At 39.5% G+C, this 17551-nt stretch overlaps 1 protein-coding gene across 1 annotated transcript in view; it reads left to right on the top strand.

Moving 5' to 3' along the window:
• Positions 1-16011, top strand: part of LOC308115616 (contactin-associated protein-like 4) — a gene marked incomplete at both ends in the record, with an annotated part of 108741 nt that extends 92730 nt beyond the window's left edge. Inside the window, 7 exons of the mRNA XM_080473209.1 lie at positions 39-278; positions 2458-2682; positions 6469-6602; positions 7383-7470; positions 14305-14520; positions 14926-14997; positions 15815-16011. Of these exons, the coding sequence (XP_080329335.1) occupies positions 39-278; positions 2458-2682; positions 6469-6602; positions 7383-7470; positions 14305-14520; positions 14926-14997; positions 15815-16011 (1172 nt within the window). The remainder of the gene's footprint in view (positions 1-38; positions 279-2457; positions 2683-6468; positions 6603-7382; positions 7471-14304; positions 14521-14925; positions 14998-15814) is intronic.
• Between the last annotated feature and the right edge of the window lie 1540 nt (positions 16012-17551).

The following is a 17551-nucleotide window of genomic DNA, read 5'->3' as shown; positions in this document are numbered from 1 at the left end:
CCTCAATACACTGCTTCTCCTTATTTTATATTTGGCAGGAGGCACTGCGTCCAGACAGAAGGGCTTTTTGGGTTGCATTCGCTCTCTCCAGCTGAACGGAGTCACTCTGGACCTGGAAGAGAGGGCCAAGATGACTCCCGGGGTTCGACCTGGATGCCCGGGTCACTGCAGCAGCTACGGCTGGCTGTGCCAGAATGAGGGTCATTGTGTGGAAAAGGCCAATGGTTTCTCTTGTGACTGTGGCCAGTCTGCTTTCACTGGAGCTTTCTGTCATCAAGGTACAGACACAGACACAGCCTTTCTGCTAGTAACTACACAGAGCCAGATCTGATGGCTGAAAGGGATAATCATACCGATGGACAATGACAACTTCTTCAAAACTATTGGACTGACTATCACCTCAAAATGAGAAAGAAAAATATCCTCTTAAAGTTCAAATAGGGACTTGAGAATTATTTGTTCCTCAACAAAGTCAATGCCAAGTGGCTACTGTAATGATGCCAATGCAACCCTATCCCTTGGTAATGTAGCAAATATGCTTTTAAAATCTAATTTACACCAAGCACTAAGTGATTTGTGGCCATTTTAGACAATGTTCGTATTTCCACACCAAACGCTGGGTTCCAGACGTGTCCCAGAGGTGAATCAGTGCACCGCTCCGCTGCCAAGACACAGCAAGCCACATTAAGCTGTACAAAGGAGCCAGGCAGAAAGTTCAATCACTAAAGGAATAGAGGATCTATTGGCTTGTATTTAGCTTCATTAATTCAATTATCATGTCAAACCTGGCTGGCAAGAAGCCTGAAGTTGAAGCCATAAAAACACATAAATCCACAAAAGATGACACAAAAACAACAGTCAAAGCCTCACTGCTGAAACCCTGCAGGCGCGGTCATGTGACAGAACACCTGGTGTAAATTACCCCTAATTTTACACTAATTGCCCATCAGATATTGGCAGTCCCACCAGGTAATGATTGGATAATTTGAATAAAGTAACATTGCCCAATACAATCTTGAACAGTTGAACTTTTGTTTTGCATGAAAGATTCCCTGATTCACCATGACATTCATGAAATGATCGTTAAATAACCTGCTGTTTTTAATAATCCTCAAAAAAAGATAACCAAACCTTTGCCATGACTTTACAATGCTTGTGTTACTTGGTACATTAAGAGGAGTTTTTAAACGGCCATTGACCTCATCTTGCTACCAAAGACCTTAGATAGCCTGATGGAGTAAATATAGATAGAGCTAATTTTCTGTCAATGTGGTCATTATATGACGGCTGTTTCACTTTATCTCAGAGTCTAACTGACGCTAAAACATACAGCTTCTTACTGCTCAACAGGATTGCTTTTTGGAAATAATGCAACATTCAACATGACACTCGTGATTATTCCCCAAAAAGAGTTTACAGACTTCGATGGAGGTGAAATGCAGAATCACGTCAACACTGGCTGTCTGCTCCTCTATTTATTTTTTCCATGCACATAAATGCCACGAGAGCAATAGTTCCATTCTTGATTAGCTTTATTTATTCATCTTTGGATGCTACTGGCTGAGTGCAGTGAGGTTAACAGTAAGGTTACCAGCTAGTGTAGCATGTAAAAATGTGGAAAATAGCTCAAATCATGCTGTCTGTTTTGATCTAGAAGTATGCTTCAGGTCAGATTCAAACATCAACATACCTACAAAATATATGGTTTCACTATACGTTATTATACACTAATGCATAATAAACTGTAACCCCTGTCATTTTATGTGTTTATGGTCACCTGAATAATTATTAAATGCATTTGTTAATGTCTTCTTACGCCCTATTGTTTCTACACCGGCTTTTTGGAGTTGGCTTATCTCATTTGGGGAATTCGAGACAGAGTGGACAAATAATGAGAAGAAAATGTGTTTGCCAATTGGATTTAGCCGTCACAAGTACCAACAGAAGTCAGTCTTTCAGAGAAACTACCCATGTATCACTCCCACTATTGTTGTACGGTATGTGAAAGAACTGGCATGTAGAAAATTCCTGATAACGCTTAAAATGGCATTATTTGAGAGGTTTTGGATATATTTTATAATTTAAATGTGGCTTACATTCCATATTTGTACAAGTAAACCCCCTTTCTATTGCTGCTACTTCAATCTTAATATGTCACACAACAAATTGCACAATGCATATAACCAATTATTCAAACGCTTTTTTTTTTGCAGTTATTATGCCACACCAAATGCAGTGGTCAAAATTAACATTCCTTCACCTGCTAACCCTGAGACGTGGTTCCATCCAGCAGATTTTACATGTCATTGACCTCAAGCCACCAACTCAAACAATGAGATCATTGTCAGCAGCCATTTCTAAACAAGAAGACATTCCAGTCGGTTGTATTTAAACTTAAAATACTAAAAACCAGACGGTTCTACTGCTGACACCTCCTACTGACTTTTCAACTTGCAGAGGCTTCAGCTGCCTTCAACTCGATGACATCCATCACCTACGTCCTCAATGAACCCTACGAACTGAGCAGGAACAGCAGCGCCTTGCCATCATCCATCCACTCTGATATCACGCTGAGAGGAGAAAACATCTCCCTGAGCTTCAGGACCAGTCAGAGCCCTGCTCTGCTGCTCTATGTCAGCTCTTTTCACAGAGAATACCTAACCATGCTCGTCAACAAACAAGGTAAGGAGACGAAGTGGGTGTTTGTTTTGTCTTTTGTTTCATAAAACACCAGATTGTTAATTTGAAAGCCCATTTCCATGTCTTGTTGTCCTGACAATTACTTCATATCATTGTCTACTTAGTCAATTTCTCATTTCCTCCATCTGGATGAGGTCTGTCATCCTACTGCCTCACAATGTTCAAGCATGGTTTTAGGCAGCGAGCCGTCCAGTCGTCATTTGGACGGTACATTTTTGGAAAAGACGGCCGAAAATATAGTGGACGGGTTGCTCAAAGCCGTCCACAATATGTGTATAATGACCATCACCACTTGTTACCATCTAATTCTGTCTAAATCTATCTTTCGCCTAAATAAAGTGAATTATCCTCTTGAGTACGCAATTCTCAACTGACTTCCAGTTTTGCATTATGTCCAGTAACGGGCAACATGATTGGTCAATCAATGCCACGTGGTATATACCTTTTGAAAAACGACCTCTGATTGGTCTGTAAGTATCTCACTCATCCTGATGATGAAGCAGAGAGGAGTTTTACTGTCTAGAATAAAAAAGGCACGGCTGCGTTGCTGCTTATCTATAGATTGACTGAACCAGCTCAATTTGACTTTCATACGAGCGTAACCAGTTGGAGGAGTTTCCTTTCCAAGATGCTGTTGAACTCTATATGCAGAATCCTATGATCTATGTAATGTTTCATTTCCAAAATGTTGACACATATTTTTAATATCTGTACATCATTCGTGTTTTTCATTGAAGGACAACATTTTCTTTGCACTGAAAATGTTGATGATTTTGATACAAGTATTGACCATCATGCTTGTTCCCTCTCCAATTTAAGTATTTGTGACTGTGACAAACTAAGGCCTTGGGACCGAGCCATAGGTGGCATGCAGATAACAAATAAGATCCAATATTACAGTACAGGTGGAAACCATCGCCAATGAAAAGAAGCCATTACCTTAAAAGAAAAAATACAACGTTTAAACAAAGCAATATAGGATACATCAGCAAACATTACAGGCAGAAAAATAAATATATTACTGTAAAGAACAAAACTTTTATCACAAGTCACAATGTAGTATTTCGTATTCCAGAATGTATTAGAATACCATTTATCATCACATAATAGTGTGACACATTTTCAAATGATAATTAGTTATTTATAAAAGGCCATTCAAGGTGAGTGCATATGCCTGTCTCAATTAATTTGAATAAATATCTGTGGAACAGTGGTCAGTGAGTTTTCAAGTTTTCAAGCTCTTGAGAGATCGCGCTTTTCATTCAGGGGAAATCAAAAGAACTGTCAAAGTACTGTGAGAAAATGTAGTTGAACTTTATGAATCGGGAAAACGGATTTGAGAACAGTAGTGTTTGAACGCTGATAAAGAAGTGTAAAACTAGAGGTTGTTGTGTACATATTGACATAGTGTAGTGGAACACCAAAGATTTCCTCCAGAGCTGCATGAAAATTTAATACCAAGCAAAGAAAAACCTCCAGGAAAGACGTAGCTTTTTCAAGATCAACCAAAAGGAGGTACTTGAACAAATATGAAGTGCATGGTTGTGTTTCCAGAAAAACAGGCTATTATTGCACCAATACAACTAAAAACTTGAGTGGAATCTACGAGGCATGTGATGAAAATGACACTCTGAATCGTGGAGCTGGTTCTCTGAGGCTTTTAACATGTCAGCCACAGATGCACTGAGCATATAGTGAAAAAGAATGCATCAGGCTGATCCATGGGATACACTTGAATTATCCTGTGTGATAATGATACCAGACTCAATTCCAATTGTACCCTTTAGTGGCTGCATGAGAAAGAAAGTAAAGGCTCTGGAGGGACCATCGGTCTCCTGATCTCAAGACCATCGATCTGGTTTACAGATCTCAAATGTGCGGCCCATGAAAGACAAACAATGAATTAGCGGGATCTGGGGAAATTTGGCCCAGAAGAATTAGCAGCTTCACCGGCAAATAGATCAAACAGCTCATTGCTAACAACTATCACAAAAGACCGTAAGTTGTCGTCAAGGTAACAGGGTGTATTACACCACAATAAGGATTAGGTTTTGCAAACATTTGATCGGCGACTATTGCGGTGTAATGATGCTATTCTGTGATGTCGTATTAATTGAATTCTGACCCCATTACAAATAAATGTGTTTTTCCTGACCATTCATGGTTTCTTCAAACAATGGCAAACATTATCTTAATTGTGTGTAAATAAACTTAGTTGCAGAAATGAAAAAGTATATTTACAATCTTGAACATTTCCACTGAAATAGATACCTGTCCGTGAATTAGTTAACACAAAAGCAATCAAGCCTGTGGCCCCCTGATAAAACAACATTTGCATGTTTTAAACTGAGCGAGCAGGGTCTCTGGAAGAAATCACCAGCAGTGCACAGTTAGTGGAATGTTTTCCATCACCCAGCAGTAGCTCCACCCTCATACAGGGAAGGCAGCATGAACACAAAAGGCTCACTCTCTTGCATGCTCTGCAAGGCAAATTAAAAGATTTATTCAGAAATGTAGTAAACAAGCTTAGGAATAAGTGCTTGAGTCAACTAAAGACTCAAAAGTATGTGGTTGCAAACCGTGACGATTGAAACACAAAATGTTTGTTCATTGTTTCAACTTTGGAAATTTCTTGTTGTGGCGGCGATATAAAACTAACTCTTGTGACTCTATAATCCTCAGCTCCACATCAACTAATGAAAAAATTTAGCAAATTGTTAATTTGAATCTTCTTGAGAAACGTCAAATTAGGCAGAGCTGCTCTATAATCTTAGCGCCCAGGGCACAACTATTCTCAATTGTTTTAAACAAATAGGTTAAACTGAAGCTGATTTCTACAGGCTGCAAATCCACTGTCACTGTCACAAGCTTCAGTGTTGTATAAATATTACCAATTAAACAGTATTTGTGATTTTTGATTGCTGTTTTGTACACTGACAAAAGTATTTTTTAAAATATGAACTCACTGCCTGTGCTTTGAGGTGACAGACTGGCCGGGACTATGTGAACCCCCATGGCGAGGACATCAATAGTCTCACAGAATGTGTCACTGGGTATATATTCACCTTCTATGTGGATAGTATCATCCCAACCAGGCCGGTCCTTTGTTATCCTCACAGCAAGCTGTGGATAACAAAGGACATCAATGCCATCGTCAACAAAAAGAAGAGGGCCTATCTTCTATTCTGTTGCATGCTGGGGCAGCAGGCTGAGGGTGGCCGACAGGTTCAACAAACTCATCAGAAAGGCCAGTGACGTGGTGGGGGTGGGGTCGGAGATGGACTCTGCATGAGTTCTCAAAAGAGGAGGATCTTGTCCAAAATGGGGTCCATCCTGAACAATGACTCTCACCCTCCGTAACGTCCTGGTCAACAGCAGGAGCTCCTTCAGTAACAGACTCATTCCACCAAAGTGCAGCACAGAGTCACAGGAGTTCTTCATTCCTGTGGCCATAAGACTCTTTAACTCCTCCCTGTAAATTCTGTTTGTTTTGTTTTTGTTAATAGAATTCTTCTATGCCAGTCAATGGCTGTGCCCTGAATATATTAGTATTTATTATTACTTATTTAACTTTATTCTGTCGTGTTGATATTTTGGCTTCTATGCAATTCTTTCCGTTTTCTTTTCTGCTTGGAGCAATGCTGCAAGAATTTACCTCTGGGATTAATAAAGTATATCTATTCTTTTCTATTCTATTCTATTCTATTCTATTCTATGTATTTAAAACACATGTCTGTATGCTTTTTTTAAACGTGTTTGTTGGTGAAGATGAGCTGGAGCTGAGGTACAAGCTACACAGTGGAAGAGATGTGGAGGTGTTGAGCAGCAGGGTGGTGAACTTGGCTGACAGTCGACTGCACACAGTGATTGTCAGGCGACTGGCGTACTCCGTCTCTGTCCAGGTGAAAACCCAACGTACATTTCGCAATATCACATCCAGCTCACGTAGATGCAGAAATGTTTATGTTATTTAATCTACAATGAAACAGATTGTGACGTGTAAAGATATGTCCCCGACACAAAACTGTAATGTATAATGTACACTCTGATGGGAAAATGAAAACAAGGTGAGCTACTTTATGTTAAAGATAACAATTCAGCTCAGTATGATATATAAACTTATAAATATACATTTTTAAATCCAGTGTTCGATAGTTTATCTCATTATTATCACTTTTAAAAGGGGAGAAAAAGTCGATTTTAGTGAATTTATAATGTCCAAAAACTCTACAAGAATCCTTGTTAAACTCCACATAAACAGTCATTTTCTTTTTTAATTTCAAGTACTTTAAGTTTCCCTGATTTCTGTGGCTCCTTTTAACTCTCAGTTTGGTCACCATTAAGAAATGTCTTATTGATGAATGGAACAAGAGACGTGTCTGTTTTTGCAAGCAATGTATCACAGACCCTCTGTTTATTATGAAGAGAGTGTCTCTCATGGATTGGCCTCCTCCACTATCGCCACACTTTTCTGCCGCCTTGCCATGACCCACAAAGACTTTTGGTTTGCAGCATATACTGTTGGAGATTAGAGTTCAGAGGCTGAACTGACATGGATAGTTTTGGTGCTTTCAAAAACGTAAAACTGTTTCAAGTATCCGTTGATTTCACATTAGGAGCCCCATCCTTGACTCATCATTATTATTATTATAAATCTTCACTTGACAAACATGATGTTTCAGATTGACGAGAACGCCAGAGAGGACTTCAACCTGACATCTGATGTGGAATTCAACAGCATCCAATCACTTATTCTCGGAAGAGTGAAGGGTAAGTGAGGCTCAGAATCATTTGAATAACAGTTGCTGATATTCAGCCTCATGTGACAAAACGCTGCCTTCGGTTGGACCAACGGAAAAGTTGGTTCCTGAGCGACAGTTTTCGTGCTGTTCAAGAAAAAGTTGAAAAGTTGGTGGTGCAACCTCTAACTGTAACGTGGTATTATGCATCAGGAGCATTATAGGAGCCATGTGGATGCGTAGACGTTCTTTTGTAAATTACAGTGCTGCGTTATTAATGCGAAAGTTAAGAAAAGACAGCATGTTTGTGCACTTCCATTTGGTTTTATAAAAGCAGTGACCAATCACGTCTTTGTATCTTTCTCGCTGAGCGAGGATCCCGACAGCTGTAATGGTAATAACATCAGAAAAGGTCCTTCACTTTGTATGGTAATGAGGAGAGATTGAAAAGAACAAATTACTTGGAAGATTGGAGTCAGCGCCTCGCTATTCAGCATAACAACCAATAAGTCTCAGCTGCTGCAGGTGAGGTCAGACTAAACCAGGAAGTCAGACAGTGAAGTCCAACCTTGTGTCTGTGTGCCAGAATAATGCTCTTAAGCATCATTTCTATTATAGCTGCAGAACAGATGAATCACCTAGAGATTTTATCAACTTTAAGAAAAATGAGTTTATAAAATTATCTGCAACTTTTTTTTACAATTCATTCTTCATAATATCAAAGTGTCATCAGAAATAATGGGTTCCCGACGCTGATGTAAATTTGTGTGCCTCTGTTGGTTTTCTTCTGGTACTTAGCCTTATTTGCCGAAGCCAAACAGGGGTTTACTACTCTGATCGGTGTCTCTGAATTGGATATGTGTGTGCTTGCCTGTCTCTGTGTTTGGTCTTGGAAAGACGGGTAACCCTGCTTTTCAGCAGTTGCTGCATTTGGCCCCAATTCTCAGTGAAATATGTCTTGAAAAATGACAAGAAAAAAAAAAAAGATTTAGGTTTAGACCATGTATGAAACTTTAGAGGAAACGTTTCCTGTTTCAGAAATATTGAAAGATCTGTCGTGATTGTGTGCATGGTTGACTGTCTTGGTTGGAGTCCAACTTGTGAGCCTCCTGAACCGAATTTGAAAAAAAGTGTCAGAGGAAAAATCCATCTGTTTGCAAACATTGATCACTAATTTAACAATGACCACAGAGTCAAGTTTAGATTTTCACAGAAAAATTTGACATCAACTTTATATACTTTTTGTCTGTATGTTTTTATATTTAAACATCAACTTTATCAATGTTTTGGGGCAGGTTGATGTAGCGATATTCAAGTGATATGTAATCGCCATTACTCACTCCTCAGGTGAACTAAACTTCTGTCATACAATTTTTATTCAATGCGGGAGAAAATTACTAAGTAAATATTTGGGGTGAAAAAAAAAGTGTTATATTAAAATATGAAAATCAGCTGCAGCAAAGCCTTAGTTGCTTTGTGCAAAGTCTTATAATTGCACCATAAATACTTAAAAACTAAATATTGTGAGATTCACTTTGCCATCATTTTGGTATTTTTAACTTGGACCAAACGTTGATTCCAAATGGCATGCTTGTGACATTTTCTGTGGCACAATTTCCCCAACAAGGCTGGATTACTGTGGTGGTGTTTTCAATTGATAAGCACCCCCGACAGCTTTTTTGGCGTCTAAAGGCATCAAGATAGCAGCAGGGTATGGGGTTTCTGAAGCTCATGACGTCTTGTGTTTGGTCTATTTGGAGCACATTGGATTTTGCTGCATTCAGAGTTTAACTGAACTTCACTCAGTTTATTCAAATGCAAATGCTTGTGGGATTTGGGATCGGTGATAATCCCACGCTAACGAACAAGAATCTGTCTTTCGAATGGAGGACCAATGCTACATCTGTATCTGGACAAGAGAAGGTTTTCTTGGAGCCATCTTTAACAACCTGCACCAACGTTACGCACCACTCCAACTACCAACGGAATGGTCTTTAAAACAATGGACACAGTACAATCATTCTTGTTCATTTTCAAAAGAACAAAATATTTGAGTTCCTCTGTTGTCATTTATGATGAAACTATAGTTTCTTGAGATACTTGCTCATCTACCAGGTTAAAAAAGCATCTGCCAAGCTTTGAAACTGTCTTAATGTCTCTTTTGTGTCTACATCATTGAAGTACAGCTGGTGTTCAGGGTAAGAGGCATTGTAAGAGGCAACTCTGGAGGTGGTGCCACTACGACAAGATGTCTGGCATTCATGACAGCTACAATTGCAGTCATCAGAGTTGTCAGGACACATCTGATTTATTTTGTTCCAGGAGTATGTAGTCATATATATAACAGGCCTACTTCAATTTGTCCTTCATGGCTTGTAGCCTGAATGTACGTTTACTGTAGACTTTACGCCTGTATGGATTTCTGGTGAGGGTTGATCCAGAATGTGAAAGGGTCTTTGTGCATATTCTAAAGTAGTCCAAGGGCTGTGCTCCACAGATAAGTCGTCTGTAAAACGATCTTGATTACCAACATCTTTGGAGGAATCTGCAGATGGGAATGCTTCAATTGCTGATTGTCAGTTTGGAGAAATGTTTTGCACTGTGCAGTTTGAAGCTGCAAGCGTTTGCTTTGTCCAACTCAACACACTGATGGCCTCTTCTTCTTTACCAAAAGATGTGAGAGCATCATCTGCATAAAACTTGTAGTCAATGTATCGCTTTGCATTGCTTCCATAGTCTACCTCTGCTTCTGTTATTGCTCTCCGTAGTCAGTACACAGGCATGGCAGTACACAAGAGGTGGACTCACTGTATTGACGTAATTCAAATCATTGTTCCTGTACTCCAGGAAGTGAAGGGAGTCCCTGTGATAATTCTGTACAACAAAGCTGGAACAGTTACCTGCACCTCTGAATATTATTAGCGTACCGAACAAGCAGTTCTTGATGGCTAGGCCAGTTAGTGGAACTTCATTAAGCAGCACCATTTCTTCATATGGTGTGCTGGAATGAAAGACCAACATGAATTCTGTCTGGGATGGTACACTGAACAAAGGAATGCAGCGACACTCTTCCCTGTTGTGGCCTGGAACGGCGTCATGAGCATGAAGTGGTAATTGTGTTGCGTACTGCCTTTTAACTTCTGCGTGATGAGAACACACTCTTGGGGAGACGCAACAGCCCTCTACGGTGGGAGGCAGGTCAACAGTGTGCATGTTGTTCAGAAACATAAGCAACCACTATATATTGATACTGTCTGTTTAGCCTGGAGTGAGGCGTTGCTGTGTACTTTACTGTTCATATCAGACATATTGATCTCCAAAGGTTTTGCTTTTGCTATAATAGCATTCATTTCCGATTCATCTATGGGGTCGAGAGAAGCTTAAATGCTTTTCATTTCATTTATTAATTTAAGTGAATGGAACAGTGTATATTCATGAACACACAAAGCAGTGCTGTAAGTATGCCGCATTTAGCTCAGAGCTTGCCTGCTTCATGTTTAGCTCAATTTCTTTTCCCACATGTGCAGCTCTAGCTTGTGCTGCTTCAGGATTTGCATTTTGCATCATTCAGCCAAACTAGCCTTTGAGCTGAATGATGCGTGAGATGAGCATGAATTTAAATCCCAGGTTTGCTTCTTTAACTCCGAGGCCAATCTCAAAAGAAATATCTGCTCTGCTTTGAGAAATAACATGTTGTCTGAAAAGTAAATCAAAGTACCTGAATATTAATTTTAATCGTAGGCGTTGTACAATAGTGAATTGGTATTTTAATTTGTAGCACTTAAATCGATTGCATGGAGTCAAATGTTCTTAACATTCAAATGATATGGCTACTTTAAAAAATACTCATGAATGTATAAGTATTACTTAATAAAATAATAGCACAGAGGAAAATTTGCACTTTTAAGTCAAGTTCAGTCAAAAGTCGCAGATTGACCAGCTTGGAGAGATTATCCCCCCAGTTTTAGTGAAAGCAAGTTGAGACGATGAGGGTGTCACTTTTTATAGGTCCCCCTCCTCAGCTTTGTCATTGTTGACCCAGGCCATGTTCGCAGGTGACCCAGCTGCCCGGGTGCTGTGCCAGATGCCTAACAGTCATATTAGTATCTGAGAGGGAGCGAGACTGTTGATTTACTGCCACTCCCTGCCAGTCCTGCCATCCATCAGCCCAACTAATGGGGAGCAGGAGAGAGAGAGAGAGAGAGAGAGAGAGAGAGAGAGAGAGAGAGAGAGAGAGAGAGAGAGAGAGAGAGAGAGAGAGAGAGAGATAGCATCCTTTCAGCATACTGATACAGGCTCAGTGCCATCAGTAACTGGGTTTGGCTGAATAAGAAAAGTCGCGGACTAATACTAGACAACAAAACATTTTATATATTTTCTATTCTCAGTTGAGAATTACAACTGTCTATCTTGCTTTATCTCGATAAGCTTTGCTCTGTGCTGGAACAGGTCATACAGTACAACCAGCGAAAGACTGTGTCCACCTCGGACAGGTCAATGGGAGGAAATGGAAGGAAACCCACACATGAAGAGAACATGAAAACTGACAAAAAGGTCCCACGTCTGGAATATTAAAACAAGGTGTTCTCCCTGTGATGCCTGAATGCAAACTGTTCATTGTAATTGTTTAATTCTATCTTTTTCACTATTGCACAAATACTTACAGAGTGATTTTACTGTTGACTTACATGCCTTTGTCACAATCAGCACATGCTGAATATTTAATATGTCGAAGCTGGTTACAGTTGTGTGCCTGCATGTTGGGTGAAGCGAGTTCCATTTTCTTGGTTTATGGTGTATCCCAAAAATAATTACTCTTGCTTCGCATGCGCTTTATCTTGTCATAAAAGAGTAACAGCCAACTGTGCAAATAACGTTGTAGTTTGTTTTGTAATCAATAAAGAATTGATATGCATAATACACCAAGCAATACAGCTGTTTAGCTCTTCTCCTATCCCACTATATGCCCCTTATGCCTTTTCTTTGATTATTATAAGTAGCGCTACACTACAAATCAACCTTTTTTTTCCCCCTATTATTATATTGAGTTTCACATTTTTATCTGATGTTATGCAGCTGATAAGCTTCTTTTAACTGTGCCACTATTTCTCTGATGGAAAGTTACCTCTCTCTGGTAGTAACTTAGATTACTGCCAGTGGTGTGCTGCTGTGTAATCAAATTGCACTGAGTGATTATAGTCCGAAGCGACATTCATAACTGCGTCCGGTTGTTATTTAGCACCTGATGTCATAAAGAGTAAAGCAGTGAACACCAGGAAGACCCAAAGGTAGTTCCTACTGAAGGTTTGCACAACAAATGCGAGGCAGTATATCGCAGTAATGCAAATGTGTCTGTCGAAGGAATGTTTGAAAATGTCTGATTAAGGAAATAGATATTACTGGTTTGTTTATTTTTCATGCAAGTGTTTAGGGTTCGAAACTTCCAGATTTGTGTTTTGTCCATGTCTCACTGAAATAAGATGGGCCTAATTATGCTGTGGATATTTATGGAGAGAATAAAACATCATGTTTTGATGACTCCAAACTCTAAAAACACTTTCAGGCTACAAACTGCAGTTGTTCCCAAGGAAAACAATCATGTAGACTGCCAATAAATTTGTTCGGCTCACTCATGCTCAAGGGTGAATAAATTGATTTTAATGACCTGTTTGCCCTCCCTCTGGCACCATTATCACTGCTGAGACTCTACTTGTTCTACCACACACTTTTCTTATTGTACAGTTTAATTACCCTTTCAGTCTTCATTAGTGCACTTTGAGCATGTTGGTTATCAGCAATTTAATACTGCTTGGTCTGGCACATCACTATTAAAATGGAGCTTCCTTTTTAACAAAAGGAAACACATAGCTTCATCTTTTTTTTGTATTAAAAGCTTAAAAGAGTCCAAGTATGTGATACAACCTAAATCAACTTTTCAAAAAAAAAAGATGTCTGGCATGTTTTATGCCTTCTGTTTTTCCTGCAATAGTTGTATACAATGATAACTTTTGTTTATAACACTTTGTACAAGGTATTAGCAGCAGAGAAGTTCTCAAATTGCTTTCATTGAATTTTAATTAGTCATAAAATTAGATTTAAAAAAAGAGGCAAAGAAACCCCTCAGAAACAATAAATAATGAGTAAAACAAGTGAGATTGTGAGTAAATTAGTGAGCTGAGGCAGACAGTAATGATACCACTGATGCTAAGGATTCACATCCATGCATCCATCTTCTCCACCACTTTATCCTGTTCAGGGTCGCGAGGCGCTGGAGCCAATCCCAGCTGACTCTGGGCGAGGGCAGGATTCCACACACAAGCACATTCACACAAAATCAGCTAACATGCATGGTTTTGGACTATAGGAGGGACTACCCGGAGATAACCCCTGCATTCACAAGGGAACATGCAAACTTCATACAGAAGTGCCCAGATTCACACCCAGTGTTCTGATGGGTTTGCTGTGACAACACCTGTGAAGACTCATTATTTAGCACTTTTGCTTATTTTACAGTTTTAATTCCCTTGTCAACAAGTCCTGAAATAACACCCTGGCTTTGTTTGGTCTCATCCCGCTTCTGATTCAAGTGCCATTAATAGTGGTGGACTATTTATGCAGGAATGTCATCAGAATAATTGTTTAAATAGTTAAGCTCTGTCTTCAGACATATTATGTGGTTGCTATCATTATCGTTTATCAGGATTTTATTTCAACTGCAAAACGTAAATACCACTTATCATCATAACAACGTTTCACCAAGATAAACATTCCTATCACGGCAGTATTTCAGATGTTTAATTGGATTGTACTGATAATAAATCGGTCCTAACTCTCCCTGTCTGTCTCTCTGTCTCCTTGTGTTCAGAGTCTGACGGATTGGATTCAGAGTCGGCCGAGTCTGGTTCTCTTGGGTTCACTGGCTGCCTGTCAGGTGTTCGTTTTAACTCCATCAGCCCTCTGAAAGCTGCTCTGCTCCGTCCTGACAGCCCCGTTACTGTCACTGGCCCACTGCTCCAATCAAGCTGTGGCTCCTCTTCTTCAGAAAACCCCTACACAGCAGAAACCACACACTCCTTATCAGGTACGAGGGAACCTATCCCTCACATCCTGTTCAATAGACATGGCGCTCTTTCTCCCTAACAGGGGATCTGTCTGGCACGCCTTTAATATTATTCTTACTGCTGTTCATTAGACTTTTGCATTGGCTCATTAAGCATCCTCCCCTGATAGCAGACAGTGATAGTGCAGTGACAGATGAGATAAGACATTAGTCAGACAACTGCAGTGAACTCCTTTAAGACTGTGATGAGGCTTTCAGAGAGCTCTGCCTGCACTGACTGATGGTTCTCAAGTCAACTCTGCTCTCTGTTCCTCTTTTGTCTTTGCATGTTTTCATTTGATGCATTCTGCCAAAAAAAACAACAACAAAAAAAAACAACAACCTTTTCCCTTCTTTTGGTTTTCCTCTCATCTCTGCTGTATGCAGACCAACCTGGTTCAGTGGATCCTCGTCAACCTTTAGTCAACACCATCAGGAGCGACTCAGCTCTAATTGGAGGTAATGCTATCCATCTCAGTGGGAGCTTTTCATTACATTTTCCATTCATTTAGTGGAAAACTTCAGGAGAGATGCAGCCGAAGTATCAAACTTATTCACGTCTACAGGCTTCTCCTGTTTTTTTTTCTGTTTTGAGTTTTTTTGTGTGTGACTCATTACTTTTTAAACATTTTCCCTTTGGCCTTTGTCTTTTGTATATCCTGATAAAAAGGCAGTTAGAAATAGGGTGAAATCAGCAGTTTTTGATGAGTCCTCTCTTATTCCACAGCTTGCGTATACCGTAATTTCTGGACGATAAGCCACTACTTTTTCACACACTTTGAACTCCTTGGCTTAAGCAATGATAAGCTAATTTATGGATTTTTACGCTTAATGAGCTTCAGGTAGCCAATACTTGGTTGATGCGTTCAGGTGCATCACGTAATTCCGACCTTTTTTTTTTTAAATTTCGTGGATGCGGTTTATATTCAGGTGCGCTCAATAGTCCGGAATCACGGTAATTATCAAGTTTCTCATTTTATTGACAGCCAAGAGCTCAGCTTGCTGCTGAAAGCAGATTTACTTCATCTGTTCAGGTGATGAATAAACAAGTGTTATAAAAAAAAGTGCTTTAGAGGGATTGGTGGGCATTTTTCTAAACTTTGCCGACAGCCATGGTTGCCTCTTTGGTTCTACTTTGTATTTATTGCACAGACATAAAAATTAACGCTAAACTTCTGCTTCATGGAAAAAAGAATGTGAACCATTTTTTAACATGTGCCTTCAAGTGACACTTGCACAGGGGTTTTAATTATTTTTTTTCTGTTGGATTTTCCAGGGGTAATTGCTGTGGTGATTTTTGTCACCGCGGCCATATTGGCAGTCATGGTCAGATTCATTTGCAGCAGAAAAGAGACATATCAGAACCAGGAAGTAAAAGAAGCTCAGCCTGAAGACGGCCACGATTTCCAGTTCGGCAGCCAGGCGGACTCTCCAAGCGCTCCCAGTGAAAACCACAAGGAATATTTCATTTAGCAGGAGCCCTGACCTCTCACTCCTATGGGAAGACGTCAAGACTTCAAGCAAACAGGGCTTTACAAGACACCACAGAGCACCTCAGTCAGTAGTACCAGGGGCTCTTTAAGCAATGAAGAACAATCTTTGATTTTATTTATTCCCCTTTTTGTAAAAATTGTACATGTCGTATGAAACAAAGTGAATCCCTTAAAGTGGGACTTCCTGATTTTAAGGATGTAAATATAAATGTTTAAATTGTGATTTTCTGTGCTTATTAATATATTTCTGAAATCTTGTAATTTATACCCCCAACACACACACACACACACACACACACACACACACACACACACACACACACACACACACACACACACACACACACACACACACACACGCACGCACACACACACACAATCAAAAGAAACCCACATGCTATGATCAGAAAGTCCCTTTGTTCCACTCAAGACTTTTATCTTTTATTCATAGAAAAAGATTTTTCTACTAGGTGGATGCTCTTTCTTTGAATGGCATGTCTGAGCCATACAAGGTGTTTCTAAATGTGGGAGTACCGCCGACTGAATGGACTGGAGGACTGGCATGCATGGTTCACATATGGAGTCAAATCCTCACCGTCAAACAAACTCCAGCTGATTTCAGATCCTGCTGTATATACTAAATTAAAGTCGTTTTAAGCTTCACATCCAGACTTTGTCGTTGCCATTGTTCGAGGACAGCTTTTCTTTTTCTTTAAGATCAAAATAAAATATTCACAATGAAACGGATCATTTTTTTCAAACACGCTTCAAACAGCATAGCTTTAAGTAGCAAAGATTCCAAATGCGTAGTGTTTGCCACTTCTCTTTACTTTTGCTGGAGCATTTGTCTTTACTGAAATGGAGACTAAATTGAATAAATGTATATAAAATAACTCAAGAAAAGCTGACAATGAGAACGAATATGATGCAATGATAGTAAATCTACCCAACGATAACACTGACTGCTTTTGACTTGACTGTCTTGGCACAACAATCATGGAAAACAGTTAGGGCACGTAACAAGTCATTTAAAAAAAATTTTCAATGCTAACGTGTAATATTCACTATTGTTAAAACGTTTTATAAAACCCAATTTTTAACACTCACTTACTGTCATTCAAGTCCAAAGAATAGCTTGAACTGCTTCAAATGGTAAATGGATTTCACTTATATCTCTTTTCCACCGTGTAAGCAGTCCCCAAAGCGCTTTACACTGTTAATCACATTCACACACCAATAGAGGTGGCTACCAGGCAAAGGGCACTTCAACATGCGGAGATGGGACTCGAACTAGCAATCTTCCAAATGGTAGACGACCAACCAGGCCGCCTCAAAGGCAAACGATTAAAAAAAAAAAAATGAGGTTGCCCAAAACTGAGGAATAATTTACAACGTAAATACAACACAAAAAAACATGTGTCTGCAACTCACTGTAAATTGAGGATTAGTTTAGTTGCTAAACTTAACATTTTGTGGAAGTCTGTGTTTCCTTCAATTTTTGAGTTTGCCAACTTTTTTTT

This window comes from Lipophrys pholis (genome assembly GCF_963383615.2).
Source record: "Lipophrys pholis genome assembly, chromosome: 10".
Classification (NCBI taxonomy): Eukaryota; Metazoa; Chordata; class Actinopteri; order Blenniiformes; family Blenniidae; genus Lipophrys; species Lipophrys pholis.
This window is presented reverse-complemented; position numbering and strand designations above follow the sequence as displayed.